Genomic DNA, 22,243 nt, shown 5'->3' on the forward strand with positions numbered 1-22,243 from the left:
AGAAGACAAGAAAAGTTACAAGGAAAATATCAACAGTACTCTCCTATTTCCAATATTGATGACAGAATGGCTCAGCCCTTTCCAAAGAAAGTATCACACATTAGGAGGAGGGTCACAGAAAGTAAAGCAGAACAACGTACCTGGGAAAACTCTTATGAAAAGAGACTCAGAAAGCAGGAATTGTTTTCCTCAAAATAGTGATGTATGAGAGAATGCAGTAAAAGTATATATAAATTAATGGTATACAAAATAGGTCTAAAGCTTTTATTCTCCTTGTCTCATAACACAGACCAAGCACCATTACACTGAAATGCAGGAAATTCAAAATGTAAGGAAGGAGGGAAACTCTTCATTCACAGAGTAGCTGGACTGGGGAACTACTTGCCAAAGCGTATCACTAAAGCCAAGAACTTGAGAGAGCGAGCTGATGCTTACACGGACAGCCAGAATAGCTCCAGGTAAAATACTCCAAATCCAAATTAAAAGGACAAGGACGTTTTTCTTCCTTATTTAGTCTAATCTCTAAGCATAAGGAATTAGAAAAAGTTTTCCTGAGGCTTCTGCCTACTATGGGGTCCATGTCTCTTCCCCCGAGGCTGATCACTGCTGAGGACAGTAGAGGATATGTTGATGACCTAGCATTCAGTTCCTAGTTTCCTAAAAACTGAAGCCTCAGAACTTGGGCTGTCTTTCTTTGACGTGTTTGGAGCCTACTCCTACAATTAGAGTTCAGAACAGAAGAGCCGAGAGAGATGTGCCCCAGGCAAAAAATTTCAAAATCACAGCAACTGAGCTCTCACTCTGGAGCTGCTACTATAGAAAGACAAAAATAATGGATACGAAAGAGCCATGGTGTTATCATATACATAAAAGCAGACAGGTAAAAGCGTGTGTTTCCATAGGCCTGTGTATGCATGCGTTTGTACTAAGCAAACTCAGGGTATTCTAAAAGCTACCGAAACGAGTAAGGATCACCTGCTCATTAACTTGTATTCTTTGCTTATTAAAGATGTATTTTTTTTAATATAAAAAACTGTCTTGCTGAAGGACAAAATAATAATGTAATCACCCAGGTCAGATCAGAGAAGTATTTCCTGAAACAGGGAACAGAGTCACAAAGGGTCACTGGTCAACAAAGCTGTACCAGAAGACAGGCAAGGGAACGTGTGATTCAGGTTCTTCCAGCATAATGCTGAGGATGCTTGATATATGGTCTTTTAAGGACCAGTATCTGCTGTTAACATGGTTTATTGAAACTACGTGTATGGCGGGTATTCACTGTACATGGTGTGAATTGATCTATTCTTTGCAGTGTACGTGGAAGCATCATAAACATTCTTAATGGGGAAAAAGAACCCACCAAACCCAAATCGAAAGGTACAGCATATAGAGTACATTAGAACATCTAAAATACTAGACTATACAGACACCATTAAGACTCTGATTCCTGGACAGCATTTTAAATTGCCACCTTATGCTCTAGTAAGTTACCAGAATTCAGTGAAGACCTCAGTTGAAGCATGGACTATGAAAATTGAGAAGACTGGATGTAGACAAAAAAACTGGCAGATCTTTTACCTCCTCCACTTCCCATCCAGTTGACTCATATTTAGCCAAATTAGCATCAACCTCATGGATAAGCTCTGTAGCTTTATCTCTTTTTATCCTCCCAGTCACTCGTATCAGTAGGATGAAAAGCAGATACAAATATACTCAGCAGGAGCATTTTTCAGAGCAAAAACTTCAAGTAAGAAGTCAATGCAAAGATGTTATTTCTATTTCTATCGGAGGCAGTAATACCAGTTTGCTACATCAGTCTAATAAAAATAATGATAACAACATGAGAAAACACATATAGACACCACCCTACAATTTTTATCCTACAAAAGAACTGCATGAATTTTTACTCCCTTTGGTAAATGTCCAGCCTGTCAGAGGATGCATATCAGTATTCCATAATGTAAGATTACCGTTACGATTTTAATAAAGTACAGCAAAGAATTATGTGCTGGTCAGAAAGTTAGGCTGTTAATTTGTGGTTTACTGCAACTGTCTTGAAACAGAACTGGCTCAGGCATAGTGAGACAAAGTTTATTTTTGCCAAATACGGATTATGGCAAAAGAAAAGGGAATCAGCATTACCTATTTTGTGGAAGACTTTCATTTCAGTATTGGGCTTAAAACATTTTCCTTCTTCAAGTGATCCTTTTTATTTATTTTTCATTTAATAAAGTTACATGCAGCGTACATATCAGTATGAAGTGTTTTTAAGAAACCCATTTTAGAGAACAAATAAAGGAGAGTTTTTGCTAAGTCTCTAAAAAACCTATCTGCAATAAGACCATACTCGGACATAGAGAAAGATATTAGCCTAAGTACAGACCAAAAATGGAAGGAAACAGGGGTGTAATTGTATGTTTTCTCTTTTAAGATTTCACCAAATGCGGCACAAATTTGTAGCTGCTATAATGCATGCTATGCTTTACACTGATTTTCTACACTTGGTATTCCCTAGCTGAATTGTTTCTAAAGTCTACGGTGATTTTTTTCTACAGCAAATCAGCAGTTTTTCAAGAGGTCTCTCTGCAACCCAGGAGTATGACATTTACTAATGTGTTGAGATTCAGGGATTCTCCTTTGTAGAAGCCAACACTAATAAGAAAGATATGGTTCAGTGTCCTGGGTATTCTTCCCAGTTTTATTAATTAGATGGAAAGCTTCTCCCTCTGGAATACTGCAAGGTATTTATTAACACTTCAGCCCACAAACTAGAGTAAATTTACAGTAGTGGAGGTAATTGTTACAATACACCGGCTCTTGTTATCAACTTGGCAGGGATAAGCAAAAAAAACCCAGAGGTTTAGATTACGATCTTTTTCATGATATTTTAATTGTGCTTCTTAATCTGCTAAATTAAAAACTATAGTACAATCTTATTCAGATCACTGACAAAAAAGATCATATCAATTTGCAACAAAATGTATGAATGCTCCTATCTCTTTTAATTATACAGAGAATTTAACAGTCATATTCAGTATGGCCACAGAGTGACTAAGATACAAACTCTTTCTTTTGCAGTTGTGACATCTTATCCCTCAGCACCTTCACATTTTATTTCATGTCTCCCATCTTTTAATGCACAGATACCCTTCCCTAAGTGATCTTTAATATGACCACCTTCTTTCTCTTCCTTCATGTTCAATATGATGAGCTACTCCCACTGCTACATCTTAGCAAACTGGTCACTGATAATGACCAGGCAGGCAGTCAATATCATCTCTGTTACTTATGTGCTTTACAAAAGAAGCATTAGGTATGCTCAGGGCTACTTCACATAACCCTGTTTCTCTCACCATTGCTTTCAGCCTTCCCTTTCTTTGCGTTCTTCTCCTGTCAGATCCTCTTATTCCTTTTGGGCACCAGTAGGTCAATTTAAAGTGTCACCAGTGATGCCCTGTCCTTAATGGTGCACACTAATTTACCTACCTGTTTTTTTCACCATGCAGTTCTTGGCGCTCTGGAAAGCTTTCCTTTGATTATAACATGAGAGTTGGGCTTTCTCTTGCGTTCCTCACCTGATGTTCTACATTCTTGCAACTACAAAGTGTCGGGCTCTACCATCCTGCATTTGGACACCTTCGTCAGTACTTTCAGAAATTACACAGAAAGCATGGCTGTGCTTTGTGTGGATGTGCCATTAGAGAGGTCTGAAACATCATTTTAATACGCTCATACTGCTAGATCATTTTTTGTTTCTTTGGCTTTCTTCTTGTCCCCTGATTTGCTGTCAAATGCCCGTTTCTTGCTGATCCTTCTTTATGGTGACCTGCCACTCACTATGGCTTTCCGTATGTACTTTGTCTCCTCTTATCAGCGATATGAGAAGGGAGGAGGTAAGAATTTCCTCACCTGTTCTGTCAAAACATCATGTTTGCTGGGCTCTCAGGCAATGTTGGGTATCAAGGCCAAATCAGCACCGACTCAGTGATGTTTGTGCAAGAATAGCCATGAGAGATGGCTCCAAAAGCTCATTTGTAATTATTCACTGCTGCTGTGATTGGCTTTGTAATAGAGCCCCAGTTGAAACATTCTCACTATGTATTTATATTTTCATTCCTTCAGTATCAAAGTAACAATTAGATTGACAACGGAACCCACTTAGCTATCCTGACTGCACAGGACACACGTCATTTATAGTTGGCACTTGCCAAATACACGCTTGTCAAACAGCTAACTAACTTACTAAAATCAGCAGTTTTCAGGAGTGAAATCATAGATGATGTCGGAGGCATAGATGAAGTGTGAGGTACATGTATACAGGAAGAATATGATAAAAAAAATTTAGTCTCCCAAATCTACCACTGACTTTCTCTGTGATTCTGTTGGAGTCACTTAATTCCCCTCTGTCTTGCAGTCTTTCTGTGCAAGCTACGTATATATATATTAATTCAGAGGGCTGCTGCGCTATTTTATTCATTTAATATTTGAAAACAACAATTAATATTTTCACAAAAAAAAAGGTCTACAATGTATATGCAACATTCTTGAACAGCATATGAAATGGATGAAGGGATAAACTGGCTAAAATGTTTAGAAAAGGATGGATAAGCTCTAGCCCATAGTTTATAAAAGAAATAAACCGGTCATGCATTGTGCTCACATCTTTCAATCCTAGCACGCTGTGAATCATATTTAATGTTTTAAATCTATAGCTCTCAAAGGACTCCCAAAATTGGAGGTATAAATCACAGTTTCAACATAAGGAAGCTAAATGATTTGCCCAAGGTCATATGGTAAGTCAGTGTCAGAGGCAAGAAAGGGCCTTAGCCTTCAGCTTCTAGTGTTGGGCTGTATCTATGGATTATGGCAGATCTTTGTGTCTGGCTTGAACTAAAGCCCTCTGAGGCCAGTGGAAAGAGTCCTGCTCACATCAATAGGCTCTGAATCAAGCCCACATAATGAAAGAGTTTCATGTTTTCTCATAATTTGCCCGCTAGCCAATCATCAGAAAAAGACCAGAACATAAAGAGGAAGTTTAAATCGAGCAGTACAACACAAGTTTGAGATGGCTTCTACTAAGGTGACCAGTTTTTTTCCCCACATATTTCTATGGATGCAGGACTATGCCCACAGAATGAATGCGTTTTGCACTGTATTAAGATGAACACAAAGTAAAACTAGGATCTTAACCACGTAGCGCTGACTTTATAACACGGAGTAAGAGGGTCAAGTGCACTAGTGTTAGAAAACTGTAAACAGACATTGATATTACACTGTATGTATGAAAATGCATAAAATACATTTAATTAACTCTAGGTTGTGACACAGGCTGACAATTCAAAACAGAAATTTCAGAGCTATGCCTGACACCTTTCGAGTCATTTTGATCTCTCAGGAAGATACATATTTAGGCCAGATTTCTATATATTTGTATGTATTTTTTTAATATTTGAAAAATGCATATTATTTACCCAATTGCCTGGAATGTCTATTGGAGAAATACATATTTATTTTTAAAAGCAATCCATATATTATTTACTCAGTGCATGAGAATGACTTCAAAAACCTGTTCTGGTCCATCAAATAAATACATATTTATAAATGGTTTTTAAAATGCATATTATTTACCCAATGGACTGTAATGGCTCTGCTAGCGCCATTACATGTAAATATGTAATTAGCCACGTAATAAAAAATCCCTACCAAATTTCTCTGAAAAGCATTAACTTTCCATGTGTCAACGTACAATACCTTTTCTATTGTTATTATTTTGTTTTTAAACAGCAAAGGTGATTACCCTATGCTAATGACTAAGGCTTTGCCGTATTTTAAAATCCCACTAGCTCTGCAATTATACAGAACATAAAGTTGAAATCCACATTTCTTTCTTTGAAAATTAATATTTTACAATTCTCATCTTGCAGTTGGTGCACCTGGCCTGAATCTTTCTGCCAGCCCCACAGACGTCGACCAGACTCCGCATAAAGCACCGCTCCATTCGCGGCAGCAGCACTAACTGAGCACTCGTGTCAGCGAGGAACTGAGAGCACGTGCTACAATTTGCTGTAGTTCTCACACAAGCTTCTCCACACTGCTAGCCAACGCACCTGCAACACTGCTGGGCCATCTTGGCGAAGGCTTGCCAGTCTTGTGCAGTGCCAAACTTTACTTGTTTATTTATTTATTTTCACACGGGCTATTTTCTACGGAGCACTAAAGATCCTCAAAAATCCCTTCTTGTGAAAGTGTAGGCAGGTTTTGAGATATGTAACTCCAGGGACAAAAATCTGTTTTACTACCCAGTCCTGTAGGAGTTCGTCTTTGAAAGGATGTAACTTAACAGAAGCAGCCATCTCAAGTGTTTGGGATTTTGCTAAGAAGAATTGCTAGGCTTTGCCTACGAAAACAGATGCACACTTGCAAACAGGAGTGAATAGCACCATTTTTAGTAGTGCATGTATGTGCTGGAATAAGTGTCATACATTAAGATGTAAATTTTATTCTCTGACCTGAATACTAGGTGATTAATTCTGATAGCATAGTGATCAATTGGTACAGATGCTGCACCTGAGTAATGTTTGTTTCTGTACACATTCCTAACAGAGGTGCATCACTAACACAGGTGCCACTTGCATAGCTGTGCAACATCTCTGATTTCCTGAAAACACTGACATTGGTAGTTAGGTTGTATGCAGTTCTGCCAATTTTTTCAATTAGACCCATTATTGATTTGATGAAAAAGCAAATTAAACATACCATGGTAGTATGTAAATTGGTTAGACAGAATATAAGGTTCTGGTACTGAGCTGCTTAGGCACATGGCCTCTGCGTGCAGCTTTTACTCACCAAAGTATCTGGAGATTACGGAAACGGGGGACTTTTGCAAGAGACCTAGGCAGCATTAGTCTAGCAACTGAGGTACGAAACGTCCAGGAATATGTTAATGTAAAGAAATCTTTGGAAAAAAGTGCCAGGAAGCTCAAACTCTCTTAAGACAACAGAGCTAAAGTTGCTTAGTTGCTTCATTTTAAATCTGGATTAAACCTCTTGTTTTCACGAAGCTGCTACAGATTTACACCAGTTTGAGGATAAAAATAGGTAAAAACGGGTAATAACATCTTTTGTTTCAAAACAGCAAGAAGAAATATTTGTTAATTGATGGTACATTTTAAGTTGTCTAAATCTCTGGCATGTGGAATCAACAACGTGTGCAGGTCACAAGTACTTCTTTGCAGTTTTCCCTCACCAAAGAACAAGAGTTTTGACGCCAAGAATGAATAACATGCAGTGACCATCCAGTTTACATCTTCATGTTTGCAAAATCACTCTCTCCACCCTTTGCTCCTTAAAGGAGCTCGACGCGACGGGGAACCCAAAGCAAGTAGGTGTGCTCACAAGCAAGCTTCTTCCCTAATTCCCATTTAATTAATTTACCAAATCAAATCAAACTGCTACTGTGAAAATTATTTTCTCATGGAGGAGGCTAAAGGATCTCTCCAAAAGTCACTCCCAAGCACCTGAGGTTCAGCTTCCCGACGCGGGTTAGCTGAAACAATCGTAACCGATGGGATGCTGCAACAGCAGGTCCACCCAGGGCACACGGCTCCTGGCAAGAAGCTTCTTAAGGTCAAATACAGTAAGCCCACTGTCTGGCTTTGGTGCACTGGAGACCTACATAAGTCAGCACAAGCCTACAAAATCCTCTTTTCTTATTTCCGCACAGCCACTTGTGTCGTAGCGGAGAGCCAGTATTTTGCACTCTCTCTCCCATGTCACTCGGCACTGTAAGAAGGCCCGGTAATATAATTTCCAACAGGCCCAAGCTCTTGTTGAAATTAGCGGTCCACCTGCAGGTCTGTACTTTTAGGGTCTGCACCTAACAATATTAAAACAGTCTAAAACATCTGGGTAAAAGCTATGCTGCTTAAGACAAGATTTGGGGTTCTTTTGCCAGTAGTGCTGCTAGGATATAAGCTTATGTCGTCTTCTCTCTCGAAAAGCATGTAAATTGTTGTATACAAATAGAGTCATTAATGGAAAGCAAGACATTGCGAATCAGACAATAGACATATCAATTAATCCCTGGGATGCACACGAGGCAATCAATTTTCCCAAATCCCAAATCAATTTTTAAAAAAAGGATAAAGAAAAACAATTTTAATTTCCACTCCTTGAAAAAGATGGGAATGGGAGGAGGAGAGCGAGGGAAGCTGGTGTGCCAATCCTTCTCACTGTCATCTTCACTATGTTCCAGAATTACTAAATGTAAGCTAACTTGCAAAAATGGTGAAGAACGTATTCTGTGTCAGTGCACAAACTGAAGTTTCAGGTTAAAATGTCTAAAAAGAAAAGAAGAGAAAGAGAGAGGAAAAATGTAGCAAGTATTAGGAAACTTTTGGATTTCAGTCTTACACATGCACAAGGTGCCTGCACTGGGAAAAGGGGTAATGGTTCTCTTTCTGTGCCTTTTTGTGCACTGATGGAAGTGATGTCCTACAGCATTTCAAGTCATTTATTGAAGTTTGGTGGTGGTAGTGGGAATGTTGTTAAGGGAAGTAAAAAAAGCAATGTCCATTTGAAGCTTGTCTGTGAACTTTGCATGAACCGCCAGGAATAATGTAGTGTGATGACAAGCCAGTTATACCTTCCACTAAATTTGCTGTCTGGAATGAACTGAAATAGTGTTTGGTTTGTGTAATTACGTCCATCTATCTTTATATTCCAGCGGCATATCGCAAATTGAAAATACTAAAAATTGACTGTTGGTTCTGATATTTAATGATTGCCAAAGACAAGACGATGATTTATTGGTTACTTACCGATGTGACACATTTGCATCTTATTAGACGGAGATTACTATTCCTTAAAATGCGGACGAGGCCTGATCATGTCTGATGGATTGATTTGATTTGCAAATGTAATCAAACTAATAAGAGGGAAAAAATGAGCAATAATGCCTTGTTTTTCAACTGGCAATCACTCCCCTGCCAACAACGCTGATATCCCTGACTAAGCAGCCTTCACACAGTCTTCCTGTCTCCTCAAATAAACAAAGGGATGCAAAGAGCTTGATAAGAGGATAACGAGCCAAGTATGGATGTAACATGGAGCCTGTAACTCAGCACTGTACAAATGTATCAATGGCAGTACCAGGATAGGGCTTACTGTGCCTTCAATCCTTAAAAAGCAGTCAGCAAAAAGCTAAAAAGCAAAACTCAATGATAAAAAAGCCTTTACTGAGTGAGGGGAAAAAAACTTCATAAGGAAAGAAAAGTGGTTTTAATTTAGGGAACCCCAGGGGAACGCTCCTCGCCAGTACAAAAGTTACAGAATAAATACCTGGAATTCCTCAACCTGATGGGAAGCTAATTGGGGAGTGTATTTTGGACAATATGATTCGAGCAATTGGAATCACTGTCTGTAGCCACAGCATCAGAGAACCTATTTCGAGAGGCACACTGGATGGTGTTTTAAAATCCTCCCAAATACTAAATGCAGGCTTTCTGTAGATTTTTATCTGAACCATATTGATAACATAAACTGTTAAATAGTATATTTCACAATAAACATTCTATCATTCTGGCCAGATGCTGATGTTTCCATAAGGGCTGAAATATGGTTCTAGATAAGAGCAGACTCTCATTCTGCTTAGAGTAAACGACCCTAATTCTCCACAGTAGGATTCTCTTCCTTGTTAATAATAATAATAAAAAAAGCTTTGTGCAAGGAATTGCACCAAGTCCCCCTCCCCCATTTAAACAAAAGTGGTAAGTCAAGCAGAAGGCAAATAATAAAGCTCTGAGGTCCATACACATTTCAGATTGGGACCTGCATATTTGAGGGCTGATCCAAAGCAGAGTGAAATCAAGGCAAGTCTTTCTATTGGCCTAAATGGATTTTCATATAGAGCTTTACTAAAGAGGGAGGTTTGAGTGTAAATGTTGACAGCTGAGGAAGTGATCCTACAAATATTTGGGAACACAGAGAACTCCGCACAATGGAAGTGTCTGTGTAAATAATGTGATTGTACTACTTAAATATTTTCCAGACTGATTGCTAATTTGCTTCACTAAGGGATATTCAATAATGTAAAAAAAAAAAAAAAAAAAAAAACCAACCCAAAAAAAACCCCACCAAATCAACTTGCTTTAGGGAACAGCTATTATGAAGTGTCAGGTTAAAAACAAAGTTGAATATATAGCTCCAATTACCATGCTCAAAGACCTCAAAATATTTTCATAATTTAAAGTTTTACAGCTCATGTAATTTATACTTATTTTAACAGTGCAAAAGCATCCCGGTCAAATTCCAATTAAATAATTACATTTTGCCTACCTGAAATTCTCACTGCATTTTTAATTGGATAGGACACACTTCACTGCTTCTCCTAAATTGTTTAGTGTTGCCATTCAGTATCGAAATAGCTACCACTTTCTACCATGGAGACAGTACACTTGTCCGCGTAGCTATTGATGGCAAATTCTAGTTCACCTGTGTTGGCTGTAGCACTGGAACTCGGGAGACCCACGGCAGCCTGCGTCCCTATCTCCCCCTGTCATAAGCTCTTTTTAGGTGTATTTTTTCCTCCAAGCAGGTTCTCTGAAAGATTGTATGTTTGTCATTGATGCTGGTTGATTACGGTTATGAGTATGCAAATATTCCCTGTCAACACCCTCTTCTCTTGACTTTATCTCCCGAAATGCCCATCTAAGTCTCTTGTCAGACACTGTCCTCTGTTGGTGTGTGACAGTGCTGGGATTATCCTGCACAGCGTGTGCACTGCTCATCCCCAACTCTACCTGCGTTCCTCACCTAGTGCCTTTCTGAAGCACCGTTTCGCAGTGGCCTGTTGATTACAGAAACCATGGTGTGGTGCATATATGAGGATTATACTACACAGTAAGTTACTCATCATCGTTGAAGTGCTAGGCGCAATCCTGCGATCACTGTGAACTCCAAATTTGTGTTGACTATATTAGGCACAAGTCATCAGCGGTGTCTGGAAAATGTTCAGTAACTCGAAGCGCAGAGAAACTCTTTAAAATAATCTCCTACCAATTTCACTGAATGAAGATCATCTGGAATTCACAATGCATATTGCATGTTAAATCTGTAGCTGAAGACTCACCGACACTAAGCAACGCACTACTCCTGAACCTACACAACGGTTAACATTATCTCTGGGAAACTTCAAAGTAGTAAAAAGTGAAGAACGGATCAGGGAGTAGAATGGCTTTCTACAAGAGACCGATAGGGGGAAGGACTCAAAATTCTTCTCGCTACAAGTGCAGTTAATTAATGAAAGACACAAGGGTCACAGCAACTTCCATATGCTACCGGATATAGCTTGAATAGTAGCAAGTTTGGAGTCTAATGCCTGTTCATTAAGGCAGGCACGATGCTATAGCACAGTCATGAGAAAATCTCTGGCTAGAAGTGCACCCTGCAGCCTGCTAATATCATGCTATATTTACGCCAGTAAGCCGCCTCTTCTCCACCCTCATCACAACCCTCTGCCATAGCGTTCTTCATGCGTAACATGTAAGGACCTGGTAAGTTAGCTGACCCTACTTTTCAAGTGCCATTTACATTGAACTTGGAGCCTTCTGTGCCTGTAGTTGCATCTCATTTCAATATTTGATTTCACCTCAACTGTTAATGCAGCTGATTGAAATTGATGGTGCACAACATGGCAGATGAAAACATTTTGGGGAGAAGGTTCAGAGCTATACTGTGAAATTTCCACTCGTCTATAATACGTGCCTCAGGAGTTTGGGGTGGAAAATCCCTTGGGCAGACCAACATACTGTCATAGAACTTTCTCTTTACAGAACATGTTTTCAAATGAAAGGAAGGTTCCGTGTTTTTTTCTCGCATGGAAAATTACCCGAATATTCCTGCCTGCTACACAGTATTAAACTTGGAGACAATTAATTAAAATAACTTGGAAGACTGACTTAAAAGTTACAGCCAAGTAAGTGTTCCATCTAAGTAATTAAATACAGGAGCATTCAGTATCTGCATTCTTTTGATTCTGTGTCTCTTGGGATTCTTTCTCCACACATATTATGTGTATATAAATGTGTGTGCACAAACTGAGCATTGCACAATAAAAAAAGCTTACTAGCAGTGAAGACATGAGTCAGACTGGATCTGACACCTAGTCAGACTGGATCTAGCCTTGCCATTACAACCCAGGTGCTCCCCTGCTATCCCTATACTATATATAACAAGGCCCAGGTCACCATGTGCTCTGCCAGAAACGTGCTGACTGGCTAAGGGGGCCTTGCAATTCAGGTAATTAATCCTATTCTAATGTAGGTTAAGCAGGTGTGAAGCCGAACTCATCCAGAGAGAAAGTAGAGGCATCCTTAGAATTATAGTATTTAACTTGTCTCAGCTGACTTTAGGAAACTAGACCATCCTGTGCCGCTGACCCAGTCATACAGGTGGAGACCTGTCTGCTCTAAATCCAGTCTGTGCAATCGGCTCTCTTTCCCCTCCCTCTTCCCATCCTGGATTTACAGTATCAACACACATGACTGAAAAGCTGCTCTTTTCTTCCCCACCCAGAACAAAGTAAATATATTTTTGTTGGAGGCTAAGTTAGATAAGTCACCTCTTCAGTTTAAAATGGACTAAATGGTTACCATAAGAGGGCTACGTTGCTCTAATTTTACTTCTGCATCCCCAGCATGTGCTATGATCCTTTCACAGGCCAATTTAAATGACAGGTAACATTCATGATCTTATTTTCAACAAGGCCTTCAGGAATTTTAAAACTGACAAAAAAATCTCTTTGTTTGGATGTTCTTTAAAGTCTGAATCTGGCTGAAGAAAACACTTATTTTTCTAGAGGAAAGGAGACCCATAAATACAGAAGTGATAGTGAACATAAACGATAAGCTCAATTCTGCAGCATTTGCCTCTTCTGCAAATTCCTCACCTAAGGAATAATGTCACGATTTGTTCCAACTTTCTTACTGTGTTTCTGAACAAGGCATCTTCCTGCCTTGTGGCCACTTGTAAGAAGTTGGCCATCCTCGAGGTATCAATTGTACAGTTAGGGAAAGTTTGGGAAAGGATGCTCCCTCAAAGATTACTTCAGAAGTTTAAATTGTTTCATACAGTATGCTAACTGGCAGTCTTTTAATATGGTTGGCAGTTGAACTAAATTATGGGGGATGGAGGTGGACTGACTTTAAAGAGGTAACATGCCCGAAAATCTAATGTGCGCAGATGTCTCCTGTATGGCAGTCCAGATGTTCTCCCACTTGCAAAAGGCCATTACTGCTGAAGTCTCAGATTCAGTTTGCTTACCAAAAAAAGAGAACGGAGGCTGCAGTAAAATTAAAAAGGTTAAGATACATTTAGACTTCCTACTCTCTGGTAATAAGATTAATTCCTTGTTGGCTCAGAAGGAGGAAAACTGTTACTGAGTCATCTGCAATTTACACAGACCTAATCTAGTAAACCCGTTTGTCACACAAGAAGTGGGTACAAAGGTCAGTATTGTTGTCCTCGAAGTGGAAATACTTGCTTAAAGCTCGATTCTGCACATTGCTGCAGAGACTTTGAGGTGGCAAGTACACACGGGGGACAAAGAAAACTCTCAGCTCCCACTGATACACTGACTACTAATGTGGGCTTATCCCTTCGGGGCCAGATCCTGAACCAACAGAGGCTGGCACAGCACATTTGACTTGTATACCCATGACAACTGATCCTACCGAAGGCTCTTGGTCTGTCTCTATAGATTAACTGGGCAAAGTACCATATGTATTTTCTCCTACAAATTCTTGTTGTAATGCCTGATCGCCGAATAAGACCAAACCATTTCCTGTTTTTGTTTTGCATCTTCTTACCCCACCCCCTGCCAAAAAAACCCCCAGATGTGCTAACGGAATGGATTAATATTTTTTTCTTTTTTTTCTCTCCTTTATTCTATTACAGCATCACCTCTGAGCACCTTTAAACATGCAAGGGTATATTTTCAGCCTCATGGTACTTCAGTAGATACAATGTTTGCAAGGAAGGAAGCAGGCTGTGTAAGTCAGGCTACAAGTCATCCAGGGCAACACAACACTCTTGATTTTGCTAGAAGAATAATAGGGAATGGCTGCTACATCTTTTTATACTCTTGCATTTAAGCATCAAATAATAGCCATTTTTGTTTACAGAAAGAAAATGAAAAGCACTGGCATTCATTACTGTTGATTTGCTCTCTTTTTATTAATCATTTCTTATTTTTAAAGGGCCACAGGAGTGAACACCATAATGCAATGGTAGAAAGATATTTACCAATTTAACACCTCATTATAAAACTACTCAGAAACCTCTTTGTCTCTCGTTTAACATAATAATTATTAGTGGCAACAAAAGTGGATCCCACACTTGCACCATGATTAGCAAGTGATGAATTTGGGTTGAATATATTGCATTTTGCTAAGTAAACCTTATTATATCCCAAATCCTCAGTCTAAAAAACATCTAATTTTAAGAAAATAATTTCCACTCCTGTTTAAATGTGTGTTTCCAAATTAACCAGTGATACCCTATAGAAAACTGCCTCTTTTATGCTTGAAGTCTCCAGCTGCCACACAATTTATATCTCTTTCCTCCCCTCTTTGTTTTTCAGCCATTTTCCCTGAATGTCAAAGTCAATTTAGTGCATTTCACTTTGCTGAATAAATCAGAGGCGAAATCCTTGCTAAAAGTGAAAATTTGATTTGCTAAAAGGAGCTTAGGGCAACTATTAATCAATATATCCAGAGTGTCAAAGCTAAGGCCATGATAGACATGCATTCATTTGGAGATTGGTTGAGGCAGATAAAGGGGGACACTGGGAAAAAAAAAAAAAAAAGTGCAACAGCCAGACAGTGTAAGTGTGTATGTTGGGGGCATGGGTGGAGGGAGAGGACTGTTTGGAAAAAAAAAAAAAAAAAAAAAAACCAACAAAAAAACACAAAAAACAAAACCAAAAAACCAAAAAAACCCAAACAAACAAAAAAAAAACCACGAAAACCAAATGAGACAGTCACTCAGAAGGAAGAGGCGAGTACTTGTATATGAATAAAAGGTGAACTTAATAGAGACATAAAGTCATTGTTTAACTCTGATCTTGAGAGAAGAGGATTTTAATGAAGGATTTTTTTTTTAAAGTAAAACATAAGAATTGAGCCAAGTTCTTTTGTTACCTGTTAATTCCATTTTTTTTGTTTTGCTTTTGGTGATGATTATTCTTAAACAAGCTTTTTCAACAAATAGATAGGAATTTTAAAGTCAAAACTATCAAGAGTTTCAGATGCTTTTGTAAGAGTCTTACCGCACATTTATTTTATATTCATGTATAATTTGCAGGTGATGAGATGTTTATATGCCTAGGATTATATTCTTTTTTTCCCCCAGTTAATTTAATGCTAGTAAAAAATGGCAGAAGTGACTATCCTGGAAACTGAAGTGCTCTTTTCACCCCAGGACATCTATGTCTAGTGGTACAGAAACCTCCTCACCTCGCCATTGCTGTCTGTCTCAGTTCTGAACTGGAACCAGCCTTGTCTGATTAGCAGACACACTAAGAGCAGGTACACCTGTAGTTGCACACAGAGCCTACCCTTTTGTACTGAAATCAGCTAAAATTTTGCCACTGACTTCATTAACAGATTCATCAAGAATAGCCTGCCATCATATCTCAGGTGGATATATGAAATAATTTTAAAATAAACAAACGGACCTTTCTGTAACTACCTTTTACCACACTGCAGATTCCCGTTTTGTTTTGAAAATGCTAAGAGACTGTTGACATGTTTATTCATACATTTTCCTGGAAATCCCACCTCCTCCCTGCCTTGCAAAAACACTTATACCTTCTCTGTGATACTATTTTCAAAAAATGAGAAAAAATAAAAAATTCCACCATTCCTAGCACTTTAAATGATGTTAAAATATTGACGCAAGCAGTGGGATAGATGAACTGCTGGCATTTTAGGCACACTGCTGTTCCATTCTGCCCAGAGTAGTTTGAATCAACATGGTGATCTACACACTGGCAATGTCGGGCGGTCCATCCATGCTAATGCTCAAAAATAAAACTGACAGTCAATTGCTGATTTCTCATATTGTACATTTTAGTGACAGAGGTCAAGGAAGTCAGTAGTTTTTGAGAAACCTTTTGGCTGGAATCTCTACCTGTAAGGCCCAGGGAATGGTCTGCCTCAGATCACCTATGTCATACAAGTTGTGAGTTCAAGAACATTTCCATCATAGAAAGAGCATGTCTGATTTCCATAATTAGTGCATGTTTGTAGAAGGAGTTAAAAGAAGAGCAGATAGCGGGCTTTTGATAAACAGAAGACAAAAAGAACTTGCAAAGTGTCCAAGATAGCACATTGATAAAGGGCAGGATGTCCTGATTCCCCAGAAGGCTCAAGTTATTATCACTACAAATGTCTTAGCACGAAACAGCTCATACTCCATTCCATGTTCCATGAGCCGTAAACACCACATTTACATGTCCACCTGTCTGTGGAGTGACAGGCACCCTGTAATAGGGGGCTCTAAGGTAGCTGCAGGAGTCCTCACATTGTCTGAAACGGTCCTGAATTCAGCTAGCAGCACAACAGACTAGAGAATGCCTCAACCTTAGCAGAAACAACAAATTTTACAGCAGCAAGCAGCATGGCACGGACATACCGGAAAACATCTATTCCCCTTGCAGACCTGAGATTCTGTATTAGCTGCCCCAGTAACAATCCAGAGAAGGATTTGGGCATAAACAGGATGCTGGCTATAGCTAAAACCTATGTGATTATACACCCCAGGTACTTCCAACATATGATTGCAGTCTGCCTTCAAAATCCTACTGACGTGAATACTACCATGAAGTAACATTCAGCATTTTTTCCCTGTCATTTAAACGCATGCTGTACGTCCACCACTAAGATGTAGATACATAAACAACTACGTGCATGAGAACAGCTACATATATACCTAATTCATATCTGCATGGAGGTACCACATATGCACGCTCTCACGCTTTCTTGAACGTTAGCTTTCCAAATGTGATTATGGTCAACTTTTTCTCTGTACTTTTACCTACATGGGGTAGCATTTCTGAAACAGATGAGGAAAGGGCATTTTAGAAATGACAACTCTCCAGCAAATCATGTTCTTGTTCAGTATTAGAATGTTAAACTATACCCCTGAGAGCTGCTTTGGAAAGGAAAGCTTAAATATTGTCCTCCGCAAAGAGTATGCCGGAACAATAATGTTTCATAAAACATTAACATTACCACTAAAATATTCAAAACATCCTTGGATTTGCTCCATCAAAATCATGCCCTCTTTTTTTTTTTAATACTAGCACCAGTGGCAGTATCAATTTCTAAGTATTCCCTTTCTTGAACACTGTTACTGCTAGCAAAACAGGGACACAGTTGAAGACAAGCAGGCTTATTTTACTAAATAATGTAACTAGTTATTTTTGATGTATTAGTCTGATTTACTGTTTCCAAACAAATTTTTCATTTTAAGTGCAAAAAGTTGATTTCTATGGTCTGGTTGATGTTTTTTCATACATGCAAATTTTTTAGAGAACATTTTGTCTTTAGCTTCCTGTTATGCACATTTTTAAGAGCTTAATGTTTCCTGCCTCCACTTAATATGAAAGAACATTGCACATTTTTGCTGAATGTCAATGAGATAGTTACATTACAGAAATCGTGGCTAAACGACTCTGATACTGTGACTAGGTATCAACAGAATTCCACCCCATACTGGAAAAGAGTTTAATTAATATAATGCAACCAATATAAAATGGAACCTCCCTAAAATACAATGCAAAGGGTAGGAACCTGAACCACCAGTAAATACTGAATTAAGCATGGCTCTCTTATTTAAAAGATAATAAAATAAAATAAAATAAAATAAAATAAAATAAAATAAAATAAAATAAAATAAAATAAAATAAAATAAAATAAAATAAAATAAAATAAAATAAAATAAAATAAAATAAAATAAAATAAAGAAAAGTCTTGCAGAGGTTTCATAAATATATTTACAACTTATTTAGGTCAGTTAATAGGGGTTTTGTCTCATCAGGCAGGAGACAAAGCAGCATCGGCCTCTCCCTAAGCACCTTCAGTATTTTACTAACGAAGTTACAGTTCATCGGAATATTTTAATCTGACACAAAGAACAACAATAGATCTGACTGCTGGGCTGATAATCTTCTTATCACACCCTGTGAAACCTAGCTCTAATATTTGACTGAGCCTCCATTACTCGGCAACACATTCTAAAAAGGCCAACAATGGAGAGAGAATGAAGTGGAGTGTGGAAGTACCTCCATATCTACATAAAAGAGATTAGAGGCGACAGCGTTCCATTTTACAGCTCAATCATATTGTGTTAGCATGCGCTTATCCGAGCGCGGATGAAATTGAAAGAGAAATAAAAAAGAGTCAGGCAGATAGGAACCAGAAAAGCGAGGCATGAGCAATTTCCAAGGATATAAAAGGATGCTAATGGCGGGGCCCTGTCATTCTTAAAAAGGGCTATTAGGGCACCATCATCTGTTCTTGTGCCCTTACGCTCCTCTAACTAAAGTCAAGCATTTCCTAATGCCATTGTGATCTTTTTCTTCTTCAGATAAGACATGGTCATGTTTCATAACAACACACTTTCCATTTATTTGATTTATAAATGCAAGGAGACTATTTACTGATAAAGGCTTTCCATATATATTTTTCTTTCAATATTTCCTTTTGTAGATGGCATAGACTTTTTGTTCAATAAAAGCAACTATTGAAATGTTTCCAATAGCACAAAAATACTAATGATTTTATGAAAGCATTTGAACTTTGTATAATTTGAAAATGTTTTTTAGTCCATGACTGCAATGGGAAACAGTTGGCCAGGGCAGAATGCATATCGCGTTGTTACCTTTTTATAGGTAATCTCATTAAAAGACTTCCTGTTAGAATAGCAAAAACATTCTTTTGGTTTCTTCCACAAAGACAAATTTTACTTCGAATTACAATGCTTTACAGCGAGATCTTTATTAGTTATTAAGCACCTGATATATAAGGGCCTTTAATTATACTGAACCTTAAGAAATCACTATAGTAAAGAAAGATTTGCTGATTGCTGCTTTGCTGTGCTAGGCACAAATTCACTACTGGTATAATTAATCGATTCCAAGAGATTTACACCAAGGATTTACTTAGTCCGCTAAGCTACAGCAAACTTCCGTGCAATTTGCACTCTTTTTCTAACTCATCCTTTTTCCAATTCTGTTATGTTTCTGCCTACAGTAACGTTTGTTAGGTCAGAAAACAGGCAGCTAGCACCAATCCAGGCTCTTCTACAAGTTGTTTTGTGCCAGACATCAGCTGAGCGTAGGCAGTCCAAGTTCAGCAGTGCTCCATCATTCAAAACCAAGCTACAAAAGCTCATCACATTTGCCCTTTAGCATGTCAAGCCCTTTTGCATTTTGATTTTTGTGATCAAATGCCAGACAACAAGCACAGATTTTATCACTGCCCTCTGTTACCAGAAGGCTTATAAAAAGATTATTTTTATTTCCTTTTTTTTTCCCTTCTCATTCCTAAATGGAGTCAGGTGAGTAAACTTAGCTAGTGTGGCTTTACCATGGCAGGTGTGGTTTTGAGTTTACCTTGTAATAAAAGGCTGCCTCATGGCAGAAATGTTCCTCAACCGGTTCAGATTGCAGACTTTACATTTTCAAGGTCAATTTACAGCATCCAATACTTTTTCCATGCTAACCAAAGCCATCATTTTAAAGGCTGCTCAGTCTCATCCCTCTGCTCTTCCTACCCCTCCAGCCTAATCAAAGCTACACAACATATTCACAAATCAAACTGACAAAAGTTCCCCTGCAACTACTATGGAGCACGGCTGACTTCTCTGAGAGTTACCCTCTTTTGGTTAAGGTGATCTAGGTATCTTCCAAAGATGAAACTCAAACTCACTTATTTAACTCATTTTGACTTAATTTGGGGTGCTTTATTAGCAACCAGTGTAAGACAAAGTAGCTAGTATAATATAGAGTGATGTTTAAATTAGTTTACAATTTGCTTGGGCTCATCTAGAACTGCTCTGAACAAAGCCATTCAGAAATGTCAGCTGTGTTCCCAACCACTGTAACAAATTGTTGCCTGAACGCTGCACACCTAATGACTTCAAATTAGCTTCACTGCGATATTGCCTGACAGTTCGTTACGACTGTTAGCAACATAGCTGGCGTATCATGACCAATAAATTGGTTTCAGTGTGGGCTGGGAAAGGGACTTCCATCAATTTGATTAAAGAAATTACTGTAGCATTCAAAGCATAAAGACAAACTAGTTTAAGGAGACAGAAATAAGTTAACTGTACCAGAAAAACATTGCTTGTGATACAAAAGCTTGTTTATACACCATTTGTGGCACAGAGAATGACTACATTTCAACTGTGTCGCATACTGACTATTTTAGAGTCTGTAGGTTGTTGTCGCTTACCTAAAATAAAATAACGTTCCATAAATGTACAAAGTATGTTATTATTATTCTTTGTTAGTGTTTGTATTTATCAAAGATGACCCAGAAGCACCTACCAGAACTGAGGCCTTGTGCTGGTTAGCACAAGGAAAAAAACCCAGGAAGACTATTTCTTTCTATTTCTTTGCCATTTCTTTTGATACTAGAAATAAAATTCATTTAACTTTGATGAGCAAACAACCGACTGGATTATTTATTCTATTATTAACGTATCCCAAAATCACACCTAAAATCAGGATGATATATTACTCAGAGGAATTAAAGGTTATCCATTCTTATGTTCAATAAGGCTCCACTATCAAAATTAGAAAACTAATGAGCTGGTGAAAACACACCAACTTGCTCACTCATCTGCTGGACTAGAAAAATACCTTAAGAAACAAGAAAAAAAGCCAAGCTTTTTTGTGTGACTTTACCATTTCTGAAAGGTGACAGACTGAGCACTCTGGAGACTCTCTATAAGCTTGTCTGTTAGCCCACAGAGCAAGCACAAATACCTCAGCAATGGGGGGGGGCACAGGGGAGATAAAATATACCTGAAATGTTATCTGAAGAAATTGCTAATCTTCTGAGAAACTGCTTTTCATGACCCCCACTTTTCTTGCTAACTAGAATGTCAGTAGGGTTTTATAATATCAACACATTTCCATGATGTAGACTGCAGTCCACTTCATGCAGACCAAGGAACTCCTAAGCTATAAGAAGAGACCTTTTGGTACAATTCAGCTGTGTCTACTGAACTGCTGGTACAATTCAGTTCTCACACTAGTTCATTCAATGAAGAGAACAATTTCTCTGCTCCATGCCAAAATATAACTGAATTTTTGCACCTCCTGTGGCCAGTATAAGATACTGCTGCCGTTATGGAATAGAGGAACCAGACTCACATTCAACTACCGCTGAATCAGATGAGTACAGAGGAGAGCACTTACACGACCCTTCACACCAGGCTAATGCTCTGGATAGCAAGGCAAGTTGATCTTAATGGAAGTAATACATGAAAAAAATTCATTGACTGAGCAGCATGTAAAACTTATTAACATAGTAACACTCATAGCAACAATACTATTTCCAAGGTAAGATCTATTATCATCTATGTCCTATGTGAATAATCTGGAGTCTTAAGAAAACTTTATGCATTGTAGTGAGAGAACAAATCATATTTTTTACCAGGACAGAATAAGCCATGCAATGATTTCTGTATGTCGTCTATTTGCAATAAATCCTGTATGTACCTGGAATATGCTTAGCCCATCCAATGATCACCACCAGTTCTCTGTCTGCCAGGTCACAAAGAGTGGTAAGCGCTTTGATGTCACTGTCTGGAACAGTGGGGTCAGGCATAGCATAGATCTTCTCTGGTTCAGCCACCAGCAAATGGGAGACAATCTTGTTATCTGTAAAAATGGTCCAGAACAGCACAAGATCACCAGTAGCATCATTCTACTTTTCAAACAGATGGCTCGTATTTCAAAGTGCACAAGCATTTGTCTTAAGATACTGGCCCTAATTAAACCTTATTGTAACTTCACTGGCTTCTACAAGCAGTTACAGCACAAACAAATCTGATCCATTAACAATGTTTATCAAGCTAGGCATGTATGTTCTTAAGAAAGTAAATTTAATGGAATGTAGAAATACATGATCACCTCCTAATATTGGAATACAAACTTTGTAGAAAAATA

The 22,243-nt window shown here is 38.4% G+C and overlaps 1 protein-coding gene across 10 annotated transcripts in view; it reads right to left on the reverse strand.

Annotated features, from left to right (window-relative positions):
* ESRRG (estrogen related receptor gamma) overlaps window positions 1-22,243 on the reverse strand; it is a 392,451-nt gene that overhangs the window by 27,454 nt on the left and 342,754 nt on the right. For all 10 annotated transcript variants that reach the window (XM_075496438.1, XM_075496436.1, XM_075496437.1 and 7 more), the window contains one exon: window positions 21,794-21,955. In XM_075496438.1, coding sequence (XP_075352553.1) covers window positions 21,794-21,955 — 162 coding nt within the window. The remainder of the gene's footprint in view (window positions 1-21,793; window positions 21,956-22,243) is intronic.

The sequence above is a fragment of the Mycteria americana genome, chromosome 3 (genome assembly GCF_035582795.1).
Source record: "Mycteria americana isolate JAX WOST 10 ecotype Jacksonville Zoo and Gardens chromosome 3, USCA_MyAme_1.0, whole genome shotgun sequence".
NCBI lineage: Eukaryota > Metazoa > Chordata > Aves > Ciconiiformes > Ciconiidae > Mycteria > Mycteria americana.